The 20,711-nt window shown below is 44.6% G+C and overlaps 1 protein-coding gene across 1 annotated transcript in view; it reads left to right on the forward strand.

The window, feature by feature from the left end:
• Positions 1–20,711, forward strand: part of OVOL2 (ovo like zinc finger 2) — a 55,463-nt gene that overhangs the window by 27,179 nt on the left and 7,573 nt on the right. Inside the window, exons 2-3 of the mRNA XM_084854807.1 lie at positions 6,304–6,473; positions 17,380–17,569. Coding sequence (XP_084710933.1) covers positions 6,304–6,473; positions 17,380–17,569 — 360 coding nt within the window. The remainder of the gene's footprint in view (positions 1–6,303; positions 6,474–17,379; positions 17,570–20,711) is intronic.

Here is a 20,711-nt window from a genome sequence, read left to right on the forward strand (position 1 = left end):
CAAAGAACGGTTGACTGGGGATACTGGAAACAGCCAACATCAGGAAGTCAAAGCTGCTGCTTAGAAGAGTCACTCCTTCCACGACCCTGGTGATACTTGGAAGAAGGAGCGGTCTGCTTCTGCTGCTGCTGAGGAAGTTGGTAACTAGGGTAACAATCAAACCGCTACTTGGTCGAATGCGGTTGATGGCGGAACCACCTGTGCGACTTGTACTGGTGCTGCAGCAGTTGAGGACCCAAACCCATCTTTTGGGTGGTTGTCTTTGCCTTTTGAACAGAGTCCATTTGTTCATCAGTCTTGGCATTAAAGAGGCCTTCACCATCAAAGGGCAAATCCTCAATTTGTGATCAGGCCTCCAGGATTAAGCCTACAGACTGCAACCAATTATTTCTCCGGAGCATGATGGCACCCACCATTGACTTGGCGCTAAAGTCAGCTTCATGATGGGAACATTTAATCTGCTGCCTGGGCAACTTGACAGCTTCCATGTAAAAAAACCCTGGTGAGATCCCTTTGGTACTCTGGGAGATAAGTGCAAAGAGAGTCCATTTTCTCCCATAGGAACAGTTGGTATCTGGCCATCGTGGCCTGACAGTTCGCCACATGGAGACCAAGAGCAGCGGAAGAGTACAACCATCTCCCTAACAGATCCAGTCTTCTATGTTCCTTGTCGACAGGTGACACATGAACCTTCTGTGCACACCCTTGTGTGGATTGCACAATAATAGAATTTGGTCGTGGGTGTGAATATAAAAATGCTGTGTCTTGTACATGGCATAGGCTTCGAGTCGCTTAGACATCAGTGCCATGGAAGAGGGGGCCTTCCATGATTGCTGAGCTGTTTGAAGGAGGGTTGGGAGGAAAGGGACTGCTCCTGGTTTTGGTGATTCAGTATGGACTGCGTCAAGAACTGGGTCCTGGACATGCTGCTCCAGTTGCTGCACATCAGTACCCAGTGAATGGGCCATTCTGCTAACCTGTTCAGCAAAATTAAACATGCCCTCCGAAGGAGAAGCTCCCTCCTGCATCCCCGCGACACCATCTGGAGAAGGAACCGAAGGTGGGACGGAGGAATACGAAAAGGGATCAGACTGGTAATCTGCAGAATTACGAGGTGGAGGCGGTCAAGAAACCGGGACAGGTGGAGGGTTAGTTTGCAGCAAAGGTGAAGGTGGCAGCTGGATAGGCTTGACCAACATGCCTGGCTGTGTAGTAAGGATGATGAGTGGGGTGGCACAGGTGGAGCTGGAACAAGGTTGTCTCCTGCAGGGGGACGAGACTGAGTCGCCGAAGGCTGAGGACGGTACCGAGGCAAAGTTGCCCCAAGATACCTTGCTTGATCATAGTAATTTTCATGATCCCTAGAATAATGCCAGTCCGCAAACACGTAGTGCCACAGCAGTGGGTGAGACTACTTGCAGCTCCTATCCCAATCTCCATGAGGAGACCTGGACCTTTCCCTATACTGACAAGGGATAATCATGATGCAGGCAAATTATCTGCACCTGGGTGGGTGAATAGGGACTTTGATTTCAGGAACAGATAGTTGAAGCTCCACTTGATTTGGCACTGGGGCTCCCTGCTCAGAAACTAGTCCTTAAAAATTCCCACAGCTCTGTCAGTAATAGCTCTGAGATTCAGATGTCTGCCTAGAGGGTGGGGGGAGCAGACGAGACTGATGGATGTTGCCAGGTAGACTTTGGCAGCAGGACTAGTTCAGGAAAAGGGCAAATGAGAGCAAAGAAGGGGGAAAGGTGGCTTGGTTTTGAGATGGATGTTGATGCAGCCTCAGTTCCGTGGGGGGTGAACTGGAGAGACAAACCAGAAACAACCCATTCTGGGTTCTGGGTTTGGTCATAACAACAATCCATGATTTAAAGAGCCCAGAGTTGATAATCTAAGAACAAACTATGGTTTCTCTTTCCGGTTTGTGGCTGGTTAAGTAATCACAGTTTATTAACAAGGGCAGTTCAGAAGCAATGACAATCCAGATTTCAACAACCCACACCATGGGTTGTCATTACATGCAAATCAGACCATTGAATTAGGCTACAATAATTGCTTTAGGTAGGGATGCACTTAATGAGAGCTCAGAAGTTTCAACTGGTGCAAAATGCTGCAACTTTTTGTTGCAATTTTGAGTCATCAGGAGAACATTACACTAGTGTGTCCTGCGTATATACTGGCTTCCTGTTACCTTCAGCCCTGTTCAAAAAAATGATAATCTATAAAGTCCTAAATGGTCTGGGCCCACCATACCTTCTCCACTCCTATGTTCTTTATGACTACCTCCACCCCTATGTTCCACCATGAACTTTAAGATCAGTGGGAAAGTCAGTACCAAAAGGCTGTGCTGAAAGGTAAAGTGGCTACTCCTCAGCTTTGGTTGTTTTGTTTTTTCTTCCCCTGGAAATTTGCTTAAGTTGGAGCTTCTACATTTTCTGAAAACAGCATAACTATTTTTTTTAATTCAAACTAGTTTTTGATGGAGTAAAATAACTGGCATATTGTTACCCATCCCAAATATTTGGAATAAGGCAGGTTAGAGATACTGTCAAAGCCCTGGCTGATCTGTGGAATATAGAAACAGCCAGGGTGATTGACACTATTGTTCCTAAATGCCTTCTCCCCCTTCGTAGAGCCAGGTTGGCTCTGGTTCCGCAGGGAGCTAAGGGCAACGAAACAGGAGGGATGAAGGCTAGAGTGTTGTTGGATGAAAACTTGGATGAATATGATTGAACATAGACTAGGATCCAGTTGGAGACCTACTCTGTGGTGGTGAAGGCATCTAAGAAAACCTATATCTTTGCCTCCATTGCATCCATACAGAATAGACTGGCGATGCTTTTCCACACTGTGCAATACCTTTTTCTTCAGTATGCTAGAGAAGGAGAGCCAGAACACTTGGATGCTTGCTGTGAGCAATTTGCTTCATTCTCCATGGATAAAGTCACTCAGATTCAATGTTGGAGCAGGTCGAGTGGATGTAACCTTGACAATGGCCTGTCCAGTTGGTCTGGATTCTTTCCAGCTTGTGGATCTCAAGGACGTGGACAAGGTGCCTGGAGAGATGAGGGATACCGTTTGTTCAGCCCTTGCCCATCCTGGTGATTAAATCAGCCAGGATGGGCCTGGCCTCATGGCTAAAGGAAGTGATTAATGCCTCCATGCAGGAGGGGCATCTTCCCTCTTGCTTGAAGGAGGCAGCAATAAGAACTTTATTAATGACACTTCCCTTTGACCCAAAAGATCGTGGAAGTTATAGGCCAGTCTCAGATATTCCATTCTTGGCCAACTGATCAAGAAGCTGGTGGCCATGCGACTCCAAATACATTTGGAGGATGCTGATTATCTGGACTGATTTCAATTGGGCTTTCAGCTGGGATATGGGACTGAGACTGCTTTGGTCACCTTGGTGGATGACCTATGCTGGGAACTGGATGGGGGGAGTTCTTCCACTTCTTCTGGATCTCTTGACAGCCTTCAGTACCATCAACCATGGTATCCTTCTGGATAAGTTGGCAGGGCTGGGCCTTAAGGGCACCATAATGCAGTGGTTCCAGTCTCCTGTCAGATCATTCCCAGAAGATGATGTTGGGGGGGGAACTGTTTGGCACTGCGGCATTTGGTCTACGGTGTCCCATAGGGTGCTGTTCTGTCCCCTGTGTTATTTAACATCATATAACCCCTGGGAAAGGTCACCCAGAGCCATTGATGAGATGCCATTGATATACTGATGACACTCAGCTATATTGCCTTTTGTCACCCAACTCCAAGGAGTTGGCACCCTTGAATGTTTCCCAAGTTCACAAATGTGTTGGATGAGAGTAAACAATATGAGATTAAATCCAGAAAATACAGAGATGCTGTTGTTCAGTAGGAAGCCTTAAGTGGGGATTAGGATTCCACCTGTTCTTGGTGGGGTTGAGCTCCCCATGAAAGATCAGGTTTCATACCCTGCGAATACTCCTGGATCCTATGCTGTCTTGCATCTTCAGGTGTTAGCAGTAGTGAGGAGCACCTTTGCACACCTACATCTAGTGTGGTAGCTGCAACTATTCCTGAATTAGTCCGATCCAGCAATAGCTATCCATGCCTTGATTACATCACAGTTAGACTATTGTTAGATGGTGCCCAGAAGCTTCAGTTGGTGCAAAATGGGGCAGCTAGGCTGCTAGCTGGTCCATAGTATCATGATCATATCACCCTAATACTGAAAGATATACACTGGTTGCAAATTGTTTTCCAGGCTCGATTCAAGGTGTTGTTTTTAATATTCAAAGCTCTAAGAGAGCAATCCTATGTCCTTCAGACACTGTCGCCTTGTAGCCGGCATGGAGAGAACCGTACCAGCTGCCTTTCTGTGCTCGGAAAATGGAGTGTGGAGATGAGGAAAAGGGGGCATTCCTTGGGGGAGAGAAGGGAGGAGACAGGGGTGGCTGTGATACTACATATCCTATGGCTGCCCCAGCTTCCTTCCCTCCCACTCTGAGGCAACGCCACTAGATGGGCAAAATTGCCCATCTAGCAGAAATGCAGGGTGGCTGGAGTGTGGAGACGAAGATCGCCTCTGCTGTCCTCCTGCCCTGCACTGGATAGTCAGCAGCCACATAGGATTGCGCCCTAAATAAATAAATGAGAATCACAGAAACATAGAAACATAGAATAGTAGGATTGGAAGGGGCCTACAAGACCATTGAGTCCAGCTCCCTGCTCAATGCAGGAATCCAAGTCACAGCATCCCCGACAGATGGCTGTCCAGTCTCATCTTGAATGTCTCCAGTGTGGGAGAGCCCACTACCTCCCTAGGTAATTGGTTCCATAGTCGTATTGCTCTAACGGTCAGGAAGTTTTTCCTGATGTTCAGCCGGAATCTGGCTTCCTGTAACTTGAGCCCACTATTCTGTGTCCTGCATTCTGAGATGATCGAGAAGAGATCCTGGCCTTCCTCTCTGTGACAACCTTTCAAGTACTTGAAGAGCACTATCATCTCTCCCCTCAGTCTTCTCTTCTCAAGGCTAAACATGCCCAGTTCTTTCAGTCTCTCCTCATAGGGCTTTGTTTCCAGTCCCCTGATCATCTTTGTTGCCCTCCTCTGAACCCTCTCCAGCTTGTCTGCATCTTTCTTAAAGTGTGGTGCCCAGAACTGGACACAGTACTCCAGATGAGGCCTAACAAGTGCTGAGTAGAGGGGAACTAGTACTTCCCGGGATTTGGAAGCTATGCTTCTATTAATGCTGCCCAAATTAGCATTTCCCTTTTTTGCAGCCACATCACATTGTTGGCTCATATTCAGCTTGTGATCTACAACAATTCCAAGATCCTTCTTGCTTGTAGTGTTGTTGAGCCGAGTATCCCCCATCTTGTACCTGTGCATTTGGTTTCTTTTTCCTAGGTGCAGAACTTGGCATTTATCCCTATTAAATATCATTCTGTTATTTTCTGCCCAGCGCTCCAGTCTATCAAGATCAGTTTGAATTTTGTTTCTATCTTCCAGGATATTAGCTATCCCGCCCAATTTTGTGTCATCTGCAAATCTGATCAGCATTCCCTGCACCTCCTCCTCCAAGTCATTAATAAAAATGTTGAAGAGCACTGGGCCCAGGACTGAGCCCTGGGGTACCCCGCTCATTACCTCTCCTCAGTTTGAGAAGATCCCATTGATAAACACCCTTTGAGTCTGATTCTACAGCCAACTGTGGATCCACCGGATCGTTGTTTCATCTAGCCCACTTTGAGCTAGTTTGCTCATCAGGATATCATGGGGCACTTTGTCGAAAGCTTTGCTGAAGTCAAGGTATATGATGTCTACAGCATTCCCACAGCCCACAAGGGAGGTTACTTGATCAAAAAATGAGATCAGATTCGTCTGGCAGGAACGAATGAATAATAAATGGCTTAAGGCCTGGCTATCTGAGGGACTACCTATTTCACGGTATGAACCTGCTTGGTTATTAAGATCAGTAGGAGAGGCCCTTTTGAAGACACCCTTGCTTGAAGAGGCCCCTTCGTCAGCCATGTGGGAAAGGTCTTTCTTCTGTGTTGCTCCATATCTCAGGAACACACCCCTTAGGGGTCCTGATTGGTGCCTGCTCTCTTTGCATTCAGGAAGGGGGTCAGGGCATACCTTTTAACATGGCTTTTAAAATTACTGTTATGGTTTTTAGCATTGTTTTTAATGTTTTACTGCTTTGATTTGTCTATGGTTTTTATGTTCTGAACTTTTTGTAAACTGCATTTGTTGGTCTCAGAAAGGTGGTATAGAAATAAAGAAATATTAAAAACAATGTCTTCTGTTTCCAGGAGATATAAGGTGTGTGCTCCTGAACTATCGTAGTGAAGACAGCTGCAGCTTGGAGAGCAGTAGCAGCAGGGACACAGAGACTACCAATACCTCAGCCCCTGAATCCACAGTAGCAGAGACACTTCTGGACTTGGGTGTGAACCACCCCACAGTCAGATCCAAAATCAAGGTACAGACTGTTATTGGTCCCTCATTGGGAATGAAGACCTCAGGTGCTTAGGGAATGTTCCTTCCTTACAACTAGAGGCCGATTTGTATAGCTTTTTTGACTTGGTGAAGTTGCCACATGGATTTCCCTACATTTTTGGTTTCCAGTATACAATGATTTATGATATTACCATGCTTAAAGTGGTGATCTTGGATGGCTTTGTGTAGTGAGCACTATATTGTAGTTGAGAGTTGTTGAGAACAATTCTTGACAATTGTTTTGGGTCCTATGTATTTCAAGGGAAGATAAATATGTGTGCTTAACTCTCCCACTGAAATCACTTGTGCAGAAAGAGTGCTCAACCTTAGCAGGATCATGTCTTGAAAGCTTATCGCAGCATGAGCTTTTATAGGCTAGAGCTGACTTAATCAGAAGCATTTAAACTAGTCAGTTGAAGATCATCCATTTCATGCATCTGATGAAGTCTGAAAACTCATGTCCACAGGAGCCGTTCTTGGTTTTGGTGCAGTGGACGAAGGTTACAAATCAACAAAGGCTTCATGTGATTAAGCCCATTGACCCCACTTGGTTTCTGTTCTTAACTCTGTGCTGGATTGTGGTCTAACACAGCTGCTCTTCAAGATTTTCAGACATGTGCATTAAAAAGTATTGCCAGTTGTTCCATTTGTTATTGTCCATATACCAATTGAAACTGAAGAATAGTTACAATAGGCTGCCCAGCACAAAGAAAACTATATGGAATTAAAGATTTTGAATTATCAGACATTTGGATCAGGGGTGCAGAACCTCAGGCACAGGGGCCAAATCCAGTCCACTTAGGGCCCCAGCCCTGCCCTGTAGAGTTCCCCAGTTGGCCATGCTCCCTTCCTCTGATCCCACACCTTCTTCCCCAACCATCGATTGTTTGGTGGTTTCCCGGTTTTTGTGCAGTTTTCCCCCCATTCTAAAAGGCTGAAATGCCCCTCCAAAGGCTGAGCTGCTGGCAGGAAGAGCTTGGCCCTGCCCCTTTTGTCTTCCCTCCACCCACCCTTGGAATGCAACCCCAAAGGGCTTCTCCGAAAGGGAATTCGGCCTTTGGGCTGAAAGAAGTTCTGCACCACGGATATAGATTGTCCCCTTAGCATTAAGCAAAATTTCCTGCAGAAGGTTTTAGCTGCATGAGAACAGCAAAGCCAACTGTCCATGTAATATCAGAATCACTCAAAATTGCAGATTTCAATTTTTCTACCTTCAGGGAGCTCTTCCTATATTTATTTACTTGCCGAGGAACCCCTCCACATCTGCCATGGAACCATGGTGCATTGCGGGGGATGCTGGCATGTGATCTGTCCTAAAACATACCCAGCACTCAGATAGAGCTTCAGTATTGGTGGGAGAATTCTTCACAGCTCAATTTGAAATCAGTTCAGTATTTATGAGCTCTTTTAGCAAACATTTGGAGAAAACCTTGCCCAATTCAGAAAATCCTTTCCCAGCTCATAATGTTGGTGCATGTACCCTGATGGTACTGCACACATGTGCCTTATTGTATTTCTCCCTGGGAACTGTAGTTCCAAGCACCAGCCTGGGCTAAGAGCTCTTTGGAAATATTTGCTATAGTTGCAAGATTCCTGCACTGAGGACGGGGCTGCACTAGATGACCTCCAAAGTTGCTCTCAACTCTAAAATTCTATGTTTCTGTGATTCAACACACAAACCTCACAGCCAACACAAACACACTTAGAAAAAAGAGAATTTAGGATCTGAATGGGAGATAGCAACCATGTAGAATGTTCGCACAAAGGAAACTGACTCAAATAGAGAGAAGATATTTGCCAAACAAAAGACTGCTTGGTTGAGCAGTGTCTGCAATTAACTATGTGACCAATCAACAACAGTTTAATTGAGAGAAAGAGATTAATGCCAAATAGCTTTTGCACATGCAGCCTTGTCAGCCGAAATGCTGGTGGTGGATGTGCAGAATTTCATTTTATGGTGTGAGCCAGAGAAGAACTTTGGGGGAAAATAACATTTGATTCATAATACATCTGAGCATTACAAACCAGGCAAATGTGTATTCTGAACCAGATAAATACAGAATCAGGCAGCATACACTGCAGAAGAAAGTTAGCAGAATTGGCTGAATAAAGCAGACTGAATTCAGAAAGTACTGAGTCAAGAACAGACAGTCCCCTGGCTAAGCAGCCAGAGGTATAAATCAGCAGAGCAAATCAGGCCAGGCTTCTATCAGAATAAAACTACTACTAAGAACGTAAGAAGAGCCATACTGGATTAGGCCGAAGGTCCCAGCAGAGGGATGAGATCAGTGGGTGTGGCCACATCCACTGACATCATCCGGCCCACAGAATTGCCCATCATCTGGGCAACTTGGCCCCCACCCAAAAGTGGTTTTGCACCCCTGCTATTATTATTTATTGTTATTATTTATTGCCTTTCTATACCGCCCCATATCTCAAGCTGTCTGGGTGATTTACAAAAGTTAAAACATTAAATACAAAAAAAAAAGTTTAAAAGCCATCTACAAAAAAGCACATAAAAGCACACAAACAATATACACCAGCAACATATAACTAAAAATAACATTGAACTATCAGACATAACTAAAGACACATCCAGGACCCATTAAAGTCATCATGTGCTGCCAAATGCCTGGGAAAAGAGAGAGGTCTTAACCTGGTGCTGAAAAGATAATAATGTTGATGCCAGGTGGATCTCATCAGGGAGCTTCTTCCACAGATGGGGGGCCACCACTGAGAAGGCCTTCTCCCTCGTTATTGCCTTCCGAGTTTTCCTTGGAGGAGGCACTCGGAGGAGGACCTTAGATGCTGAACGTAGTGTATGGGTAGGTTCGTTTCGGGAGAGGCGTGCCGTCAGGGTGCTATGAATCGTATTTCCCAGCAAAGTATTTTAATTAACTGAAATATTGATTGTGACATATCTTTACTGATTTAGATACCACACATAAATCCTGTAAGCAATGAAATAATGACAATGAGCTGAGTTTTTATATTTTTTCTTTATTTAATTTAATAAACGAGTTATGTATATGCTTTCATTTGTGAAACAAACAAAAAAAGTTTTTAAAGTGGTCCGCTGAGACCCCCAAGCAATTTTGAAGTGGTCCATACACAAAAGGTTTGAGAACCATCAAAACCATCAAAAGAAGAAAACTGAGGTATATGGGGGGTGGGGGGAGCCAGTCACAATCAGGAAGGCCTCATACCTCACTACAATAATTTAAAATGCTGTAAATCAACTGCATCAGTTTTTCTCCCTGAAATTTGTCCAGATTATGCTCCTCACCAAGTAGATATTCTCCATACCTAATTTCATACTGCTGGGACAAATTATCTTATTTTTATTATGAAATACAATAATACAGAATAGAATGGAACTTTCAGGTTTCATAATGATAGAATGCTAAAAAAAACAAAAAACAAAAACCAAACCAAACAAGATGTCTAAAATTATTGAACCTCTGCAGTTCAGTGTCTGTCCAGTGAGGACAATGCTTCATGAATGTGTTGAAATGAGCTCTAGTTCACCAAAGCATGGCAATAAGGCTGCAGTCCTACACCCAGTATAGGTTCCTGTACCTGAGAGTAAGCCCCATTAAACTTACTGCTGAGTAGACATGTATAGGCTTGTGCCGTGAATCTATAAGTTCTTTCAGGAACCACAAGAATTTAGGTCATTCAGAATCCCTCAGCTTGTTTTTCTGACTGTTTTCAGGAAAGCTAAAGCTCAGCATGAGTTGAGGGTGGCAAAGGGATATTAAGAGCAACAAAATGGGCTTTGTTAGGCGAGAGGAAGGAAGTGGTAGGCCAGCTGCTCAGTGAGGAAGGTGAAATGATAGCAGGTGACAAACAGAAGGCAGAACTTTTCAACTACTTTGCCTTTGTCTTCTGCCAAAAGTAAATTGTATGCAGCCTCACATAAATAGTATAACTGGTGTGGGCTCAAGATTTCAGTTCAAAATTGATAAGATGTTGGTCAGGAAATACCTAGCTACCTTAAACAAGTTCAAGCCTTCAGGGACAGATTAATTGCATGCTAGAGTACTAAAGGAACTTGTTGATCTAGTCTTCAAACCTCTGTCTACTGTCTTTGAGAAATCCTGTGAGGTGGCACAGGACTAGAGACAGGGAAATGTCTCAGTCTTCAATAATGGAAAAAAAAGGAAGATCTAGAAAACTGCAGGCTGGTCATTTTGTTTTCAATACTAGGGAAGATACTGGTACAGATTATGAAGGAGTCAGTTTGTAAGCATCTTAATAGCAGTGCTGTGATTAGTAGGAGCCAGTATGGATTTGCCAAGAATAAATCCTGCCAGACTAATCTTACAACTTTTTGGTCAGGTTTCTGGTTTAGTGGATTGTGGGAATGCGTGGACATTTTTTTTTTATTTCAGTGTAGCATTTGACAAAGTCCCACATGATATTTTGGTGAACAAACTGGCTCAATGTGGACTAGACTATAATATCATCAGGTGGATTCACAGCTGGTTGGAAACACTTACTGAAAGAATGCTCATCAGTGCTTCTTTGTCAAACTGGAGGGAGCATTTGAGCGAGGCACCTGCAGGGCTCCTTCCTGGTACTTCTCAACATTTTTATCAATGGCTTAGGTGAAGGGGTGGAGGGAATCCTTATCAAATTTGTGGATGTCACAGAACTGGGAATGATAGCTAACACCAGTGCCAATGCCATGGCCCCAAATCACTTCCCAAGATATCCAGCCCATGCGCTACACCAGTATCCATGAGACCATGTTCTGAACTGCAATGTCATCTGGAATCAGGTTCAGACAATGTGTCTCTGTGAAGTCCAGACCCTGAGCAAGAATGTCCCTGAGTTGGCTCTATAGGGCCCCAAGGTGTCACCCCACCTCTTCTGGGCTGCCTAGACAGCATGCTGATTGTGACTCAGGGCAAACGCCTGTCATCCACAGAGGTGAACTACACCATTATCCAGGTTAGCCGTTCAGGGTTTCTACAGCTGTCTCGTGGTTGGCAGCAACCAGTTGGTATAGGAGGTAGTAGTGCTTCCCCTCCAGCTCCCAGCTTGGCCTATGATGACCCCCAGCACCCTTTCCCCACCCACTGTCTGGTGGTAATTCCTACTGCTGAGGCTCCATGTTAGTCTGTGCATGTGTCTGTTGCCATTGAAAGTGGCACAGGAGCCACCCCAGATGGCAAAGCCACAGTGTTGCCTTGGTCAAAGTTTCACAGTTATCCAGCGCCATGCACGAGCCATTGCCAACAGCTCACAGCAGCCATGGGGTCTGGCCACAATCATGCCCACTGAGAGGGAGCTAATGCATTAGTCCATTGATGATGTCACCATAACTGCACCGTTCCAAATTGGTCACCGGAACATCCCCAAGTTGGCTATCTGCTGAGTCCTCTGGGGAGCTCCTGCAAATTGGAGGCACAGCCATCAACTCCCAACCTTCATGGGGAGTTCCGCAGCCCTTAGCATGTAGACCTGGGCGGGGTGAGGGGGATCATGGCCTGCAGAAGCCTTGCCGGAACTGTGGCCAAGCTAAGTAGCCAGTCAAACACCCAAATACCAACCTTTTGACTGATTGCCCTTGAGCGATCTGGCAGATTTTAAAATGGTTCATTATTTTTAAAAGAAGTACACAAACTCCAGGCAACAGGCACATCATAAAAGAGGTAATTCCTCCCTCACAGGAGGGACTGTTTCTTCTAAGCTTGGTGCCGGCTGCTACATATGCATGCATAATCTAAAAACTAAGGAAGAATGTCTTTTTCATTAGAACTATTGTTTAGATATTATGCAAATGTATGCAGAGTTTTATTATCTATTAAAACGCATGTAATGAATTTACCCCCTTCATGAATCACTGCGTTGTTGTGGCGAAGGGGCTTGGGTAACTCAGTGAAGCCATAAACTATGCTGTGCAGAGCCACCCAAGACGGACAGGTCATGGCGGAGAGTTCTGACAAAATGTGGTCCACTGGAGAAGGAAATGGCAACCCGCTCCAGTATTCGTGCCAAGAAAGCCCCATGGAACGTATCACAAGGCTAAAGGATATGACGCTGGAAGATGAGCCCCTCAGGTCGGAAGGTGTCCAATATACTACTGGCGAAGAGCAGAGGGAATTTCCAAGTGGCACCAGAAAGAGTGAAGCGGCTGGGCCAAAGCTGAAAGGACACTCAGCTGTGGATGTGTCTGGTGGTGAAAAGAAAATCCGATTGTTTAGGAACCTGGAATATAAGATCAATGAATCAAGGTAAGCTGGAGGTGGTCAAACATGAGATAGCAAGATTGAACATCGACATCTTGGGAATCGGCGAACTAAAATGGACAGACATGGGCGAATTTAATTCAGGTGACCATTATATCTACTACTGTGGGCAAGAATCCCTTAGAAGAAATGGAGTAGCACTCATAGTCAACAAAAGGGTAGGAAAAGCAGTACCGGGGTACAATCTCAAAACGATAGAACGATCTCAGTACGAATCCAAGGCAAACCATTCAACATCACAGTAATTCAAGTCTATTCCCCAACCACGGAGGCCGAAGAAGCTGAGGTTGATCGGTTCTATGAAGACGTACAACACCTTCTAGAACTAACACCAAAAAAAGATGTCCTCTCCATCATAGGGGATTGGAATGCTAAAGTAGGAAGTCAAGAAATCACCAGGGTAACAGGCAAGCATGGCCTTGGTGTACAAAATGAAGCAGGACAAAGGCTAATAGAATTGTGCCAAGAGAACACGCTGATCATAGTAAACATGCTTTTCCAACAGCACAAGAGGCGACTCTACACATGGACATCACCAGATGGTCAATATCGAAATCAGATTGATTATGTCCTTTGCAGCCAAAGATGGAGAAGCTCTATACAGTCAGTCAAAACAAGACCTGGAGCTGAGTGTGGCTCAGATCATGAGCTTCTTGTTGCAAAATTTCGGCTTAAATTGAAGAATGTGGGGAAACCACTAAACCATTCAGGTATGACCTCAATCATATCCCTTATGAATATACAGTGGAGGTGAGGAATAGATTTCAGGGATTAGACCTGATAGACAGAGTGCCTGAGGAACTGTCTACAGCATTCCCAAAGTACACAAGGGAGGTTACTTGATCAAAAAATGAGATCAGATTCATCTGGCAGGATTTGTTATTGACAAACCCATGTTGGCTTCGAGTAATCACTGCGTTGTTTTCAAGGTGCTTACAGAAGTTAAATCTGTGTGTCCATGGTGTGGAGGAATGTGAAGGAAGGGAGGATATGATCACACTTCTTGTGGCCTGGTTTGCTGAGATCTGTCCAGACTTGCATTTAACAGATCTGGATACTGAACGAGCCCATTGGGCCCTGGGGCCTTGCCCCAACTCCCCAGGCCAATCAAGAGACATTATAGTCTGCTTTGCAGGATGTCGCCTGGAAACGTCAAGCTGGGCCTGAACAAATTGTGATCACTGGAACATAGAGGCATCAAAGTGCAAATATTTCAGGACCTTCCTCCTGAAGCACTTTGCAAGTGGAAAGTGCTGTACCCTGTGCAGATTCCCTGACAGAAGCTGGGGTGTGCTACAAGTAGGGATGGGTGGATTCCCTACCTGCTGGTCCGGGTGGGAATCCGCCCACGGGGGGAGGCGTTCCATCCCTCCCCCTGGAATCTGTCTGAGCCAGCTGTGCTCCGCAGCAATCCTGTGGAGCTGGTGGCCAGCTCTGCAGGATCGCCGCACGGAGGAGCTGGCCACACACGGATAACTTAGAAATCACATCTTTGAATATGAATGGGCTCGGCTCTCTCATTAAACAATGCAGAGTAAGAAATGCTCTTATGAAATGGATGCCCAATATTATAATGCTCCAAGAGATTCATTGCCGTCCCAGAGTTCAAAAAAATTCTGTCCCACCCAACTCTAGGGGATCAGTTTTGTGCTGGGGGATCATCTAAGGCATGGGGGGTTGCCGTAATTCTCACCAAGATCCACCCATTGAAAGTGCTGCTTCCGTGACCCTCAAGGACGCTTCATTTTTTTAAAGGTACCCTTGCAGATCGCTACCTCACGCTAGTCTCCTTTCATGCCCCAAACTAGGCGCAAATTTATTTTTATGACGGATGTGCTTCAGGCCTTGGCATATTTCAAAACTGGAGATGTATTGCTGGGTGGAGACATGAATGTCATCCTTAATCGGAATTTGGATAGAAGTACTAGTGCGCCCCAATGACTTAAGACACATGCTGCTTTAAAGAACCTCTGTGATAAACACGGCTTAGCTGACTCATGGAGAATGTTACATGGGAATGAGCGTGACTGCACTTAGCACTCCCCAAGGCATGGGACGTACTCATGAACAGATCTCTTAGTATCAGCTGCTGTCTTGCCAGCTGTAACTGCGGCCAGCACAGGCCTGATTGGTATCTCTGATCATGCTCCCATGTCATTGATCTTAAGCACAGATTTCACCCGTAGCAAAACATTTATGCGGAGAGTGAATCCAAACTTGCTCACAAGACAGCCCTTTAAAGAGAAAATTGTTGAAAATTGCATAGCAATTTTTCATGCAGACAATCGACCTGTCACAGACTCCACAAATCTTCCGCAGGACACATGAATGGGGCACTATGGGGACTGTTCATTCAGGAGGGCTCCCCTCTAGGAACAAAACAAGAAAAGCAAAATTATAAACCGACCAAAAAAGTGGGCACCCTCTTTGAGGAACAGGAAGCAAAAACCAAAAAAACATGTGCTGAACTAGTGGCTACATGGGCAGAATGTAACGCTCTTGCAGTTGGCAGGATACAATCCTCCCTCATCTATGTACAATACAAGACTAGATGGACTCTTGGTCTGATTCAGCATTGCTCTTATGTTCTTATTGTACAGAAAACAATATGTCTGCCCCATTGAATGCTTTCCAGAAAGAATTATATCATTTTGGTCTGATATATTTACTGTATAATTCTTTTCAGACAACTAAGGCTGCAATTCTGTATAGGTGTACCTGGGAGTAAACCCTGCTGAACTCAGTGGCGCTTACTTCTGAGCAGACAGGTATAGGATTGTTAAGGCTTAATTTCTATGTTGCTCTAGTTCAGAGCTTTCCAAACTGTGTGCCGCGACACATTAGTGTGTCGGCGGCAGTGTGTAGGTATGTCGTGCGAAATGCAGAAAATTGTGCGGAAGGGCACCGCAGAGCTCCCTTACTTTGCTTCCCTTGGCCCCTCCCCCGGAACTTCTTAAAGCAGCTAATGTTAAAGCAGCTAAAGCTTAGCTGCTTTAACATTAGCTGCTTTGGGATCCTGTGGCGTCTTGGCACACATGATTGGCGGTGTTGGAGCAGTACGGCGAGGTAGAGGCGTGGGGTGAAGAGAGGGGAGGGGAGGCACTGCCCTGGGAGCAGAGCTTGGCCGACGCCGGCACGGAGAAGTGGCAGCGGCACCAGAGATTTCGAGCGCGCCCTTCATGGACTTCTGCACCGTGCTCCTGCGCAGCCAGGCCAGAGTAGCACGTGGGTGGAAACACCACCTGAGACTGGGACTGCACCAAGCGGGCCGTCTGTCCTCTTGGCCAGTCGGAATGGAGCTCAGTGGAGAATCAGTGTGCTCCCAATCACCTGGGCGAGCGCAGCTGCAGGCAACCCACCTGCTGCTGGCTGAAGGGAGGCTACCCTCCCAAACCCAATGTGGCAAACAGCAAGCCACCCACCACATGGCACTTATAATTTGATTTCTGCCATTTATTTTTATTTTTACTCTGCTGTAATCGTGGATTGACCACCCACTGGCAGTGTACCACCGGAGAGTGCTGGAACTGGACTCTGGACATAGGCATTGCAAATATTTACAGCAATATAGCCTTGTAGTGAGACATATATATTTACACCATTTTTGTTGGACTTTTGCTTCTCTACTTCATGTGTTTTTGCAGCTGAGCTCCTACCTGGGCCTATGTGTCCTAATATGTATTGTAAATACTTTAGTTAATTTTGTTTATTTTTCAAATTTTCTTGCACATATTTACATACTGTTACTTATAAATGACAACAATGTATGTTATTATCTTACAAATCATATATTTTAAAAAATATAAATGAAAGGTTTTCATGAGATATGTTCTATCCCCATACATTTTTTTATTACAATTTATGTATGTGTCCGTATCTCTTATAACGGGTTAGTTTAACCTCTGGTTTGCTAGTAAAACTGAATTAACGTGTCACGAAATGATGCATGTCTAAAAAGTGTGTCACCAACCTGAAAAGTTTGGAAAGCTCTGCTCTAGTTTGTAGCTTTCCTATTATGCTGTGGGTTTTAAATTATTGTTTTATTTATTTTTATAATATTTATGAAAAACTTCAATATAGTTTAAAAATTATGAGAGCTGAATATAAATGTGCTGGAGAAATTATCTATCTGTCTATCTATCCATGGGTGAGGAACAGTCTTTACATATAACTCCTAATCAGTTAGAGATCTTGTCATAGACAAGATTCCTGTAAATTTCCTGCAGCTGCAAAAAGTAGAAAGGGTCTGTGTTTTCATAGTTTTCACATCTATTACTACAATGTTTATTCCATAATAAACCCTTTTATCATTAATATTATTTTTCTACACCAGGCTTGTACAACTTGTGAACCACCAAGTAAAATGCAGCGCATCAATCATGGATGGGGACTTTCCAGGGGCTCAGTAAAACTCCTATTTTTGCTAGCTGCAAAATAAGGGAATTGTCAAGCTCCACAAGGTACATGGTTGGTAGGCTGCATTCAGTTTGGTTGGTCAAAAGTTGCGCAGGCCAGCCCTAGAAAACGTCAGATGTACTTTAGGGCAAGGTGGAGTTGGATATAATATCTGAGGGACCCACCGGTGCCTCAGTTCTTGTGATTCTAACTTTCTGTTTTATTTCCTTCTTTTAGTTCACCACTGGCACCTGTGGTGATGCCTTGATGCATAATTGTGAGTTATGTGGCAAAGGATTTCGCTTGCAGCGCATGCTCAATCGCCACATAAAATGTCACAGCCAAGTAAAAAGACACCTGTGCACCTTCTGTGGGAAAGGATTCAATGATACCTTTGATCTGAAAAGACATGTAAGGACTCATACAGGTAAGAGCAAATCTTAATGAGAGAGGTTATTTGCCAAGAAATGTGATGGGCTTTCCATCCTTTGCACATATCCATGGCATTAATAGGAGAGGATGGTCCATTTGCTTTCCTTACTGTTCAGTGAGTTTTAGTGGGGAATAATAAGCAGGATTGTGTTCCATGCTAAAAAATATTTAAATTCTGCATCAAGACAAGCTGAATGCTGTGAATTTAGGTCTAAATTATGCAAATTGTCCACATTTTACTTATTTACATCTGCGATTCTTACCACTTTTCATGATCTTATTTTGATAGTCAGGGGGAGCAGCTATGCAGTGGACTGAAGCCACACAACCCTGAATAATGGAAATCTTAATTCAGTTGCCCTTCTGGTTCCTGAGATCTAAGCAGGCATTTTCCACACACTTCCAAGCAATGGAAACTTCTTTTTTAAACTCAAAGTGGCTGGGTGACCAGCCAGATGGGCGATTAATAAATTTAATAATAAATAAATAAATAAAAGCCAAGATTCCCAGGGAGCTGAATTCTGCACACAATACCACATTCTTTTTTTCCCTATGCTCCTACTGAATCATAGCATACATACAGTTCTAATAATTAGTTGCTAAGAGAAATTTAGCCCATTTCCTTCTCCACACATTAAGAGAGCCCTGGCTTTGAAGGCAGCTCATAAGCACATTTATTTCTCTGAAAAGAAGCAGCAAGATACTAATAGTGAAACATCTTGAAAATGCAAATTCTGCATCAAGAAAAGCTAAGATCTGCAATCTGCCTCAATTTTTTCCAAATGTTCATATTTTCTTTAATTTTGCATAATTAATTCTGCAGTTTTTACTACTTTATATCCACCCTACCCCACCTCGTTGTGTTAGTTTTTGGGAGGGGAAAGTTATGCAAGACACTGAAGCCTGGACCAAGTACTACAAATCATAGAATCAGAGTTGGAAGGGGCCCTCTGGGCCATCGAGCCCAATTCCCTGCTCAGTGCAGGAGTTGAGTTTAAAGTATCCCTGACAGATGGCTGTCCAGGCCTCTGGTACTTCACCTGTTCTCCAGGACTTCTTAAAAGTAATAGACAGAGGTTCCGAGAGTCCATCTGCTGGCTCCTTCAGCACCCTAAGATGCTTAAATATTCCAGCGACCCACCACCTCTTTGTGCAGTTGGTTCCATTGTCCTTGACCATTAGGAAGTTTTCCCTGAACTGAAATCAGCTTTCCTGTAACTTGAGCCCATTGTGTTGTGTCCTGTAGTCTTGGATGATAGTGAACAGGTTGCAGCCCTCTTCTGTGTGACAACCCTATAGGGACTTGAAAAAATGCTATCATATGCCCTGTCAGGTTTCTCAAAGCAGACCCAGTTTCTTCAATCTTTCCTCATAGGACTTCGTTTCTAGTCGCCTGATCATCGTTGTTCCTTCTTGAAGCATGGTGTTCAGAACTGAACACAGTATTTGAGGTGACATCTGACCAGCACAGACTAGAGTAGAACTATCACTTCCAGCTATTTTGAAACTATACTTCTGTTGATGCAACCTAAAATTGCATTTACCTTTTTTGCAGCCACATCACACTGCTGACTCACATTCAGCTTGTGACCAACGCCAACACCAACATCCTTTTCACAAGTTCTATTGCCAAGCAAGGTATCCCCCATCTCTAATTGTGCATTTGATTTCTTTGTCCTAAATGAAGAACTTTGCCCTTGTCTTTGGTGAATGTCATTCTGTTATTTACTGCCCAGTTTTCTAAGCTATCAAGATAATTTTGAATGTTGTTTCTGTCTTCTAAGGTAATCGCTATCCCACCAAATTTTGTGTCATCTGCAAATGTGATAGGCAAATTTGTACCCCACCTCTTCCTCCAAGTCATTAACAAAAATGTTGAACAATACGGGGCCCAGGACCAAGCCCTGTGGCACCCCACTCAATTCCTCTCTCCAGTTTGATGAGGAACTTTTGGAGTACAGTTATCCAGCCAGCTGTGGATCCACCTAGTAGTAGTGCCATCCAGCCTACATTTAACTAGCTTGCTAATCAGGATATCATGGGGCATTTTATCAGTTGACTTGCTGAAGTCATGATATAGTACCAGCACCCCCTGCTGAAAGAGGACGAAGAACAAACACCTGGCCAGGTACACTGTAAGTGTGCTTTACCATTGTGCTGCCTTGTGGCTGCTCCAGAGAGACTTCTGGGGCCAGAAACTGCTGTCTCCTTGCAGGATCAGACTCCTGTACGGATTCCCCACCATCCGTTCCAGTGGGGAATCTGCCTGGGGGGGAAGGCAATCCGTTCCTCCCCCCCAGAATCCTCCAGAGTGGCTCTGCTCCGTGAGGATTCAGTGAGCCGCTGGCTTGAGGGCCGCTTACCTGGAGCCGTTCTCCTCCATGCCGATCGCTTTTTTTTTTTTTAATGGCGATTGGCAGGATGTGCCCATAGACTTATACGCAAAATAGAGCCGTGAATCTTGCGTATAAGTCTAATATGCAAGATTCACAGCTCTATTTTGTGTATAAGTCTATGGGCACATCCTGCCGATCGCCTTTTAAAAAAAAAAAAGGCGATTGGCGCGGAGGAGAATGGCTCCGGTTAAGGAAGCAGCCGAGTGCCGTTCTGCAGACAATTCTCCAGACGCGGAAGTAAGTGCAGCTGGTCTGCTGCAGATTCCGGAGCTGAATCCACTCATTTGAATCCGCTGTGGATTTCTCTAACATCACTAATTGCTTATACTCGCTGTTAGGAAAGTAATTAGCAGAGAAAAACAAAAAGGCAAAACAGAATGAGCATTTACCAGTTCCATATGCACACAAGGCTATTTCAGAATAAAAGGAGACCACACTCTTCTTTAGTGAAGGAAAGAAAAAAGCATTACTCACAAATATTCCTGGATATAGATGCAGGCACAGCATAGGTTTTCGAATGTTTGTTCAGTCCATTTTGTGCTCTGTAACACTGGCAGGAGCAAGAGAGCACACCATGTGCTTCCAGCAATGGAGAAGGTTGCAGGGGGGGAGGAGCAGGAAACCATGCTGTAGGGTATAGAGATCCTAAGGTTAGCTATGCTCAAAATTTTCATGCATTAACTAGCTAACTGCAACACTGCCCCCTTCCTGTAACTTGCAGACTGTCATGGCCCAGCTTCA

This window comes from Heloderma suspectum, chromosome 4, assembly GCF_057233095.1.
Source record: "Heloderma suspectum isolate Gila_16-S chromosome 4, 16-S_ref, whole genome shotgun sequence".
Taxonomy (NCBI): domain Eukaryota; kingdom Metazoa; phylum Chordata; class Lepidosauria; order Squamata; family Helodermatidae; genus Heloderma; species Heloderma suspectum.